Consider the following 11,375-nt stretch of genomic DNA (forward strand, 5'->3'; position numbering starts at 1 on the left):
TGGTGTAAGAATCCATTAAATGTGTAAATCTCATTCATTATTTGAACTTCTTTAGCCTTGGGTGAAATTGGAAAAGAGCGGTATCTAGTTGTTATTTTAACTGTCAAATTACGGCTGCATCCTTGGAACAATATGTCTTTGCTTCACGGGTGATGGAAAACAAACTGAAGTGAGAACATTCCTAAAGAATTTATTATGATATTATGTATTAAGAAATTATTTTTTATCTAAAAAAACTATATCCAACTATAGCTACTGAAGGCTCTTGTGGGATAAGCGTAAAATAAATTGAGATGCCTCTAACTGAATAGATAGATAGATAGATAGATAGATAGATAGATAGACAGATAGATAGATTCCTTTATTGTCATTGTATAGAATACAATGAAATTCCAAACCCAAGGCAGAGAACTGAGCTCATTTAAAAGTAATAAATGAAGTAATGAATCATTACTGTGTTATATTGCCTGTCAGTACAAACAAGATTGTATTTTCCCTTAAAAGTATTATATCTTAAAATGTTACCATGATTATCTAATGAATAAATAACAGACTAGATACCCCTCTCCATCCATTCTTTGTAATAAAAGGAGTTTCTCTAAATTAATATACTGCTATTATTCCAAATAGAGAGTGTTTGTGGGGGGTTAAGTTATGCTTTTCTATTAACTTCCAATAATGGAGGACTTGTTGATGAAAGGCAGGTAGCTTAATCAGTAAGTTAGTTACATCAAAGTCACGTGTCACTAAGAAATCTTGACCACCAAAGACCCTGAAGAAGGAGCAACTAGTGGGAAAAATATGCCAGTCATAAAAGTATCATCTTGGTTTGAATAAAAAAAAAAAACAGGTTACTCCTGTTTGTATCCATTAGTCCAACTCCTAAATTATTTATATTACATTGTCATATACTTCCAAGATTAATGTTATATCCCAAGTGACAAGGTCCAACAGATATATTTTAATAGTATTTATTTAAAATATCAAAATAATTTAAAAAAAAAAACACAAGTACCTCAATTGTAGGTACAAACATGCCTAAAATAATTTAAAACACAAAATCATTTTTACACAGAAAATATGTGATGTCATCAAAGAGGACATACTACTGTACATGCATTAACCTTGGTATCACATCTTCAAGAACAAGAACAATGTGGAATCTATGGATCCAAAATGAACCTAAAACTGACAGTAAAATACAGTAGATTAGTTTGTGCCTTTTAAAAAGAAATTTAGAAATTCTATTACATGACATGAAACACAGTGTCAGACCGAGCTGTGGATGTATTCTGGTCATGTAAGTTTTCACTCTCAGCTCTGTTAACTCTTCAGTCCTGCCCAAAGGCTGCTGTGGTGTAGCTGGAGATAGAGATGGTCCCTTCATGTTCCATATTAAGGATAGGAAATACTAACCTCCTCCTTTTTTTAATGCTACTACTGCTTACTACCTGAGAAGTCAGAGTATGGTGATAGACCCTGATTTCAACATATTCCTAAATGTTGATAACAACTAGGAAGAACGGTGTGCTGTCTAAGTACCATGGCAGGATGCAACTATTTGCTGGATTTTTCATTTGTGATTGACTCTAAAATGTATCAGTCCAAGCAACATTTTCTAACCATTAATTGTTTCACAGTGTAATGTAAATGAAACATAATCAGGCTAATATTTAGCTCTACTTGGCCGTCTCTCCATGGTGAGGATAGTGGGAGAGGTCTGGTCCACACAAATGCCCCTGCTCACTAGTGTGTGTGCAACACTGTGCTTTAGTTCTTGAAGCGTAGAGAGGCATATAAATTTAGAAAACACTTTGCAAATTTGTAAGTGTTTTTGGCCCACAAATAGTACTGTACCACCAGTTCCCACATTTACAATTCAGTTAATAAGAACAATAATATTAGTATCAATATCTTTCATAGTTTGACAGTAAAAAATCAACATGCTGCAGCATTAGGAAATGTGTTTATCATCTATTTCCACTTACGAAGTCTCATCAAAACCTCTTCTGGTCCCGAGCCCACTCCAGTGTTGACAATTTAACAGACTTTTCTAACTTTAAAATATACACGTCTGTGTATCATGTGCTTGTCCATCTACAGCAAAGTCCATGCTGTTGTAAAATTCACTGTATATAAAGAAAGCCCCATGACAAACCATACAAAACTTAAAAAAGGGAAGACTCTTAGAAGGGGATTGTAGTATTGCAGATAGTTATGCATCTCAGCTCTCTCCATCTCCTTCATCCTCTTCCTGTTTGATGACTGGGGTCCCTGGAAACAACAGAAAAAGAGATCTCCAATCATATCTTCAGAGAAGCAATTTTTTTATGGTTTCTCCTTTCCACTTCACAGACCTTCAAGTGCTTTTTGTAACATTCACGGGTCTGTAATTTAGTGACAGTCCTCCTTATTAGTTGTACAGGAGTTTCTTGCCAAGTTAGTGTCTCACTTATTAGTTTTCTGGGAAGAAATACAGTACAGGCCAAAAGTTTGGACACACCTTCTCATTCAATGCGTTTTCTTTATTTTCATGACTATTTACATTGTAGATTCTCACTGAAGGCATCAAAACTATGAATGAACACATGTGGAGTTATGTACTTAACAAAAAAAGGTGAAATAACTGAAAACATGTTTTATATTCTAGTTTCTTCAAAATAGCCACCCTTTGCTCTGATTACTGCTTTGCACACTCTTGGCATTCTCTCCATGAGCTTCAAGAGGTAGTCACCTGAAATGGTTTTCCAACAGTCTTGAAGGAGTTCCCAGAGGTGTTTAGCACTTGTTGGCCCCTTTGCCTTCACTCTGCGGTCCAGCTCACCCCAGACCATCTCGACTGGGTTCAGGTCCGGTGACTGTGGAGGCCAGGTCATCTGCCGCAGCACTCCATCACTCTCCTTCTTGGTCAAATAGCCCTTACACAGCCTGGAGGTGTGTTTGGGGTCATTGTCCTGTTGAAAAATAAATGATCGTCCAACTAAACGCAAACCGGATGGGATGGCATGTTGCTGCAGGATGCTGTGGTAGCCATGCTGGTTCAGTGTGCCTTCAATTTTGAATAAATCACCAACAGTGTCACCAGCAAAACACCCCCACACCATCACACCTCCTCCTCCATGCTTCACAGTGGGAACCAGGCATGTGGAATCCATCCGTTCACCTTTTCTGCGTCTCACAAAGACACGGCGGTTGGAACCAAAGATCTCAAATTTGGACTCATCAGACCAAAGCACAGATTTCCACTGGTCTAATGTCCATTCCTTGTGTTTCTTGGCCCAAACAAATCTCTTCTGCTTGTTGCCTCTCCTTAGCAGTGGTTTCCTAGCAGCTATTTGACCATGAAGGCCTGATTCACGCAGTCTCCTCTTAACAGTTGTTCTAGAGATGGGTCTGCTGCTAGAACTCTGTGTGGCATTCATCTGGTCTCTGATCTGAGCTGCTGTTAACTTGTGATTTCTGAGGCTGGTGACTCGGATGAACTTATCCTCAGAAGCAGAGGTGACTCTTGGTCTTCCTTTCCTGGGTCGGTCCTCATGTGTGCCAGTTTCGTTGTAGCGCTTGATGGTTTTTGCGACTCCACTTGGGGACACATTTAAAGTTTTTGCAATTTTCCGGACTGACTGACCTTCATTTCTTAAAGTAATGATGGCCACTCGTTTTTCTTTAGTTAGCTGATTGGTTCTTGCCATAATATGAATTTTAACAGTTGTCCAATAGGGCTGTCGGCTGTGTATTAACCTGACTTCTGCACAACACAACTGATGGTCCCAACCCCATTGATAAAGCAAGAAATTCCACTAATTAACCCTGATAAGGCACACCTGTGAAGTGGAAACCATTTCAGGTGACTACCTCTTGAAGCTCATGGAGAGAATGCCAAGAGTGTGCAAAGCAGTAATCAGAGCAAAGGGTGGCTATTTTGAAGAAACTAGAATATAAAACATGTTTTCAGTTATTTCACCTTTTTTTGTTAAGTACATAACTCCACATGTGTTCATTCATAGTTTTGATGCCTTCAGTGAGAATCTACAATGTAAATAGTCATGAAAATAAAGAAAATGCATTGAATGAGAAGGTGTGTCCAAACTTTTGGCCTGTACTGTATGTAATTTGCATATTTCCTTGAAAGAAACAGCTCTGTTTAAACCAAAGTAAATATTTACTCATTATCATTTCCTGTTTTTTTCCAACATACACTGGAATCTCAGGTTTTCTCATTGTTTTAAACTCAGTAGTGTTTTTACTGTGAAGTGATGACAATAGGACTATAGAACATCGGTAGTAGTTCTGACACACATTGCTGCTGAAACACTCTTACCATCTAATTTCTTCAGATTGGGTAGTCTTTTACAGGCTTCATCCATCCAGGTTCCCTCAGCTGAGTGCTTCTCCTCCAGAGGATTCCCAACAAACACCAGGTCTACGAGGCATGGCAGATCAGCTAGCCTCACAAACTCTCCTACACAGCACAGACAACACATCATATTCCAAATTAAAAGTAAAATTAAAAGAGTGAAACATTTAGGATTGCAATACCAACAAAACACCAGCACATTAAAGGAATACGTCTCCCCAGAAATGAGCATCTTTATATCTGTTACTCACCTCGGTGAACAAGGAATCCAAAAACTGGGAAAATTTTTGATGAACTGAAGTAAAGGGGGATTGTGTTTAACAACTGCAAAACTATATCAGACCATCACTTTACAAGCTCTCACACTACTTTTGTAGCATATCAATGTCTCATTTGTCCAGTCAAATGCTCAGTACTTCCCAAGCCCTTTTCGACAGGGAACTGAATGTAAAGTGAAACATACCTATGCTCTCTTCAGAGCCAGACTCCATTGACAAAAACAATCATTTTATCTCAGAGAACACAGGAGCTGCTGGTCTTCACAGCTTTGATCAGTTAGGTTGTTTGTGTTATTGTGTTACTTTGGTGTTTTAAAGGGTTAGCTTCTATTCAGCAAAGTCACACGATAAAACAAACAAACTACCAACAGAGGCGGTGATAGACCAGCAGCTCCTGTGTTCGGTGAGATAAAATTACTGTTGTCAATGGAGTCTGGCTTTGAAGAGAGAATAAATAAGTTTCACTTTTAGTTTAGTGCCCCGTTGGAAAGGGCTGTCTGTTTGGGAAGTACTAAGCATAGGTTTGTAAACAGATGTATTTATATTGTTTTACTGTTGTCAAACACGGACCCCTTTACTTCAATTAATCAAGAATTTTCTCAGTTTTTGAAATCATTTTTCATTGTGGAGGCATGCGAGAAAAAGAACGCTTTCTTCATGAATTCAATGCAGTGGGGTAATGGGGTGAGTAACTGATATGCATTGGTCATTTGGGGGGTGAAGTATTCCTTTAACTTTAAAAAACATGAATTGTTATTATTCTTTTATTATCAATTAAGACCAGTGGCTTCAAGACATAATATTTTGCCTAAAATTATAGATGCTACACTTCTTTGCCAGTGGTTCAGAGAAAAATTTTTTATAAAACCTAGCGATCCTTTCTTTCACATTTTCATTACACCCAAACATCAGCTCTCATTGTGCTTTAACTCAGCCCTTGACATAAAAATTTTAAAAAATAAAACCTGACTCTATGGATGTTGAGTGTTATAATTGTAATCGCCTCAGGATCATGTCTACTTTTGTTTGGTCTGCACACTAATGTATACTGTGTGGCGCTGTGGAATCTGTCTGCCCCACCCTGGCGTTTCTTTTTTTCTTGTTTTGTTTTGTTTGTTTTTTTCCTTTTTGAAACCCTAATAAAAATATTTTGAAATAAATATTATGAATTATTAGAAAGACCTCTGCTTAAAAGTTCTAAATGTTTTTACCATTTACCATTGTGTGACTAATTAAGAACTAATGACAATGTTCCGCCCCACCAGACATGAAGAGCTGATTTAAAAAACACTGCCAACATATTTATCCTCTTAAATAAAACAAAATATGCCAGGCACAAGGAGTTTTTTTTTTTTGAAACAGGTCACTTAGCCTCATAAATGTTCATGGAACCACAAATAAACACAACATAGTAACTATGTTTATTTCAATTTCAGCATGTATTGATGAATGTAGCTTACCCCATTCTTTGACCAGGTTGTTGGACATATAGAGGACTCTCAGGTTCTTCATGGACTGAATTCCCTTCAGTTTCTCTATTAAGTTATAGGAGATCCACAATTCTTCTAATGTGTCCCCTACTGCCTCCTACAAACACGCACACATGCAGATGATGCAAAATAATGTACCTTCAAAGTATGTATTTAGCATGTGTAATGACTTCTGAAATTTCTCTAAGTTAGAAAGGTATAATGACTGTAGAGAAAGAAAGAAAAGGACTAAAAATAAAAAGGAAGGACAAAAGGAAGATAAAAAAACATTAGTTAATGGTAATCCTGTTTAATATATGACTTACCAGCCCATTGAGGGCCTTTATATTATTCCTCCCTAATGACAAGATCCTCAAGTTCTCTGGAAGAACACAACACAACATCACATTACAACAGCACAGTTCTATCCGTGAACAGTGTGTGTTTGTGTGTGGTTTTGTATACTCACTCAGACCATTGAGATTGGTTATTTTTTCAATGCAGTTTGTGGACAGAGACAGCTTCCTGTGCAGGACAGAGAACAATAACATATGAGGTAAAACACTGGTGACAAAATAAAATGACTGCATTACCTGCTCAGTTAGCTAATCTTGACCGATCTGCAATTGAATAATCTGTTCATGCCCTGAGAAGCCAGTGACCTGTTTAGAGTTATCTCTCAACTGCAGTTTTATATATTTTTTGGAAACATCAATATATTTTTTCAGCCATGAAAGTGTTAGCAAACAATTCATATACTTAACTGATGTTTATAAGCAGCTATGCAAGTTAGAGGCAGTGTACTGAATGATAACTTCTCATTACATTGTACAGTGTACGCTCACACACTGTTATCTGATTTGTATCAAGTTATTTTAGTTTACTTGGTTTCACTCATTAAAGCTGTAGTTGGGAACTTTTAGGAAAATAACTTTAGGTCATATTTGCTATAACTGTCACTGCATCCACATAGTAGTACATGAGATGGATTTTTGATAAAAGTATACTACAGCTTCAAATGTGTGGATTTATTCTGTTGATTATGCTGTTGCTGACTGTGTGAATTTCTGTCGAGTAAAAGTACCGATGTTTTATCATGTATACAGTCTATCATGTTTTCTTTAGTCAGAAACTAAAGAAAACATAATAAAGGGATATTTCTGGGGAATATACTCAGAGTTAGAAAACATAATGAAAGTGCAGTCTAAAGATAAACTACACAGAGACCTTTCTGCCAGCCTTAGCTCCATTGTTCATATCTCCTTAGAAGCAGGAAAACAGCCTCTTCTCCAGTGCTGAGAGGTTAGTGCTTTGTGTACTGCCTTATAAATGTTCTTAACAAACACTTTCACAAATTTGAACCAAATCCTAACAATTACAAAACAGTTTGTAACTATTTATTATGCATATTTGTACTATTCGTATCCACAGGAGTTTCTTGCTAAGATATTGTTTGTTCTCAGGCTACACTTCCCTACTCCTTAACATAACTTGTTGGGGACTGTACTAAGGTTGTCATAGTAATGACACTTAGATACTTTTCAATAGCGCGTGTTAAAAACAATATGGTCTCTGTTAATTACACATTCAATAGTATCCAAAGTAATGAAGCATCAAAAGAAAATCTGCACTCAGATTTTCATCCCAAAGCTGCACAGATGAAACAAGGGGAAAGAAAATGAACTGCTCCTCATGGCTGTTACGGTATTCCCTCGGGCAACAAAGACGCCACATGACTGGAGGCGTGTGTTTATTGACTTAATCTGTATAGCACTGTCTGCAGGTTGTTTATTAAAAAAAAAGAAAAAAGAAAAAATGTCCTTCTTATTCTATTCTAATTCTAATTTTTATTTCTATCTTATTTTGTGTGGCTAAGATGTTTGTTTTCTTTTGCTGCGTTATTTCAAGAGACAGCTAGTTCCTGTTGAAGTCTAAAATTCTGGTACTGTGACAACCCTAGACTGTATACAGCCTTGCAGGTACCTTTTCCTGCCATTTCAGGACAAAAAGTAGCTTCAAGGCTTCACTGCCATGGTGCATCTAAAATTGACCAAATAATTCCAAACATTTTGCACCAAAATATAATGCAGTTCCAAATAGTTATCTGTAACAGCTAGCCTACCACCATACTGTACCTACTGCATGTTGGAAGATTCCTACTGTAGATTTTGCTTAGGCTAAATTGCCCCAAGTTTGTAGCTTTACAAGATGGTGCTTCATAGCTTTACAGTGGATCAAAGAGCATGTGTAGAGTCTAATTAAGACACCCATGTGTCTGTTATAAAAAAATATATTTATCAGTGGAAACACATGAACCTCTAAACAGGGCAGCTACTTGAGCCCAAAGACATCTAATAAAGGAGCTAAAATAATCTCAAGTTTTAACATGCCTTCAAATAGATGCAGTTACATTAAAAAGGCTTCTATGGGTTTATCTCACTCTTAGTGGGAATGGAAACTGCATAAAAAAGAAAGACAGGGGAAAAAGATGAAAGAAAGAGATCCTTCAAAGAGCTAGTACCTAACTGTAGAACAAAATATATCAGCCTAATGAGCCTATGTATTCTCTGTTGGAATAAGCAATGGTATGGTTACAGGACTCACTCGCAGTTGGTGAGTGTAGAGAGAGAGGCATCCATCTTCTCTATGGGTGGAACCTGACCATACAGTTTTATGGCTTTAGTCTCGCTCACTTTCTCCCCTGACTTCTCCTCCTGTATACACACACACACACACACACACACACACACACAGATACAAAGACAATCCAGTAACTATGCTACAATCATGCAACTATACAATGACTTTCAATCACAAAGTCCACATACTTGAATAAACACAAACAAATCATTCTGTGACACAGGATTAAGTGGTATGGGACAGAGGAGATGTGTGACTGGGGTGTGACTTTGTTTTTTTTTTTACCCTCCCCGAAACTACATATTTTTTTCCTTGAGCCTCCCTGAGTGACTGGCAGAAAATACATAACTCTCCATCATAAATTAGATTTTAAAAATGTACCCTTTCATTAAGAGTTAAGGAAAAAATCCTGGAGTTGAAAAAAGCCTTGTTGTTTTTTGTTTTTTTTTACTTTTGTCTTGCACGCTGGTTAGTTACTGTAAATGGTTCATTTTGGGCCACATTTTAAATTAGACATAGAATAAAGTGGTTTCGATAAAATGTCGGAAATTTGAAAATTTAATGAGAATGGTTGAAAAATTTGAAAATAATGCCTCTTTTTACAGTTTGCCATGATACTTTTTTTTTTATTTTTTTTAGAAAGGATGAAAAATCAATAAGATAAATACAAAATAGAACCACTGAAATGTGTATGCCCCTCTTCTTTGCCAAAATGAAAAATACACGTCCCTCCCCAGTGCTTGAAAACTGACATGCGTCACCTTTTTGCCCCCCCTTCACAATTAAGGAACAGTCCCTATACTGCCGGTGGTTTTCAGCTGTGTATGTATGCAACTCACCCATTTGGCCAGTGCTTCTTTCACAGTCGTTGCTTTGGCCTGGAGACATTACATGATAATCAATTAGACAGAGAGAGATTACATTGTGATGACAAAATAGCAGACAGGTAACGTTACTGTAGACAATCAACAGTTCTACATGACAGGGAACACACTTCCTTCTAAGCTGTACGCACTGAATAAGCATTGTCTTTATTTTAATTTTAATTTTGGGGTTTTGGCAGCTGAACAGTTCATTCTGAGAGAGCAGCCATTCGAACTAGTCCCAGAAACAAACATGCACACAGGGCAGAGTTGCTGTTAGCCAGCTCTTTAACGCGAGGTTAATTGGTATGTCGGGTTAGCGTTAGCTAACTAGCTAATTAAAGTTAGCCCATATTAGCCAGCAGCGACAACAATGTTGCTTGTAAGGTCAACTGCTGGCTCTCAGACACGACTGCACTGCATGTTCGGAAAGGTTGTAACAGCTAGAGCCGTAAAATGTCGCTACAGAAACATGAAATAGTAACCAAAAACCGAAGCGAGGACAAACACTCACCATGTTGATGGTTGATGTCTGCTCTGGTTGCTATGGCACTGACAGGCAGCCTACAAGCTGCGCCTGCGCAGTGTACTGTAACTGGGTTTGACCTAGTTTAGAAAACAAAATTTCACTGCAGATGAGCAAGACATCATCTGGATACTTGTGTCATTTCTGCTGTGGATAGTGGCTATACCTGCTGTAAGAGATTCCCACCTGGTATCACAATTTTATTTTTCAGTTGTTTTTTTTTTCACTCATAAATGAGGTGGATTAAAGTTAGATCTATGGCATCACACTTTCGATGAGAAGGGCTGAAAATGAAAAATGAACCCACTAATGTGGAGCCCCACCTAAGAGACTGGATGATATACAAGCTGATTTGGCACATGCGACAGAATATGGATGTTATGCAAGGAAAAGATGATGAAAAGGGCAAAAATATTAGGATGCCCCAGATGCAAAAAGTAGTCCAGGTGTGCCTGTGTCTGACTATGAAAACACAAAGAAACATAATGTAGCTGTGGTTGTTCTGAGGTATTGTTATGTTGTTTTACACTGCTGAGAACTGTGCCTCCTCACAACTTGCAGATCTTTTCCTGCAAACTTGCCAACTTTAAAGCAAAGGAAAGGTCTCTCAGATACCGACCTTGACCTTCTGTACCTGCAAACTGAATATGGCACCTAATTTACATCTTAACACAATGTAAACCAATGCTGATCCAGTTTTGCTGTACATAGAGACAAGAATTTGAGGTGTGTATGCTTACTGCAGCTAATACTCTGTACAGCATTGCAATACCGCCCTCCAGTGATACAGCCTTGGTATTGCATCAAAATCTGTTCTCAGGTCTTGGTACTCCTTGACGTTAACCTTGAATCAACTCTGGAGATTCCATTCATTTTTTTAACTGGTATTCCAATATCACCTTGATGTATGATGATGTGAATGTGACAATACTGTAATCAACTGTATAAAAAGTGTCTATACAGGACGCGTAGCCTAATGGTGGCAGTAATGTACGGTAATAATAAATTATTTAACTTAGACACAGATTTTTCTCTTAGTACCAGCATTTTAACACATTATGAGGAACAGGCACCAGCAGTGCCAAATGTTCATGAATGGAGGAAGACATTTTATAACACACCAGAACTGTCTGAAATTACGCAAGACAAGGTCAAATGTGGACAAGTCGTGAAGCTAGCTGCATCATAAACCATTCTCATGTGAACACCAGAGCAGTATAATGCAATACAAGACAACAATCC

The 11,375-nt window shown here is 37.6% G+C and overlaps 1 protein-coding gene across 1 annotated transcript; it reads right to left on the reverse strand.

Annotated features, from left to right (window-relative positions):
* Window positions 1–1,032: 1,032 nt before the first annotated feature.
* dnal1 (dynein, axonemal, light chain 1) lies at window positions 1,033–10,213 on the reverse strand. The gene is made up of 8 exons (XM_049596341.1): window positions 10,122–10,213; window positions 9,584–9,622; window positions 8,709–8,818; window positions 6,574–6,629; window positions 6,431–6,486; window positions 6,096–6,222; window positions 4,322–4,462; window positions 1,033–2,274 (listed from the first exon to the last, which is right to left on the reverse strand). The coding sequence occupies exons 1-8, from the start codon at window positions 10,122–10,124 to the stop codon at window positions 2,225–2,227; spliced, it is 582 nt and encodes a 193-aa protein (XP_049452298.1). The 5' UTR covers window positions 10,125–10,213; the 3' UTR covers window positions 1,033–2,224.
* Window positions 10,214–11,375: the final 1,162 nt, after the last annotated feature.

Source organism: Epinephelus fuscoguttatus, linkage group LG14 (genome assembly GCF_011397635.1).
Source record: "Epinephelus fuscoguttatus linkage group LG14, E.fuscoguttatus.final_Chr_v1".
NCBI classification, from domain to species: Eukaryota; Metazoa; Chordata; class Actinopteri; order Perciformes; family Serranidae; genus Epinephelus; species Epinephelus fuscoguttatus.

Coding starts and splice junctions, on each gene's coding strand:
- dnal1 (XM_049596341.1), bottom strand. Junction 6,630..8,708: donor TCTACACTCACCAACTGCGA/GTGAGTCCTGTA, acceptor TGTCCTGCACAG/GAAGCTGTCTCTGTCCACAA. Junction 2,275..4,321: donor CAATCTGAAGAAATTAGATG/GTAAGAGTGTTT, acceptor TGTTGTTTCCAG/GGACCCCAGTCATCAAACAG.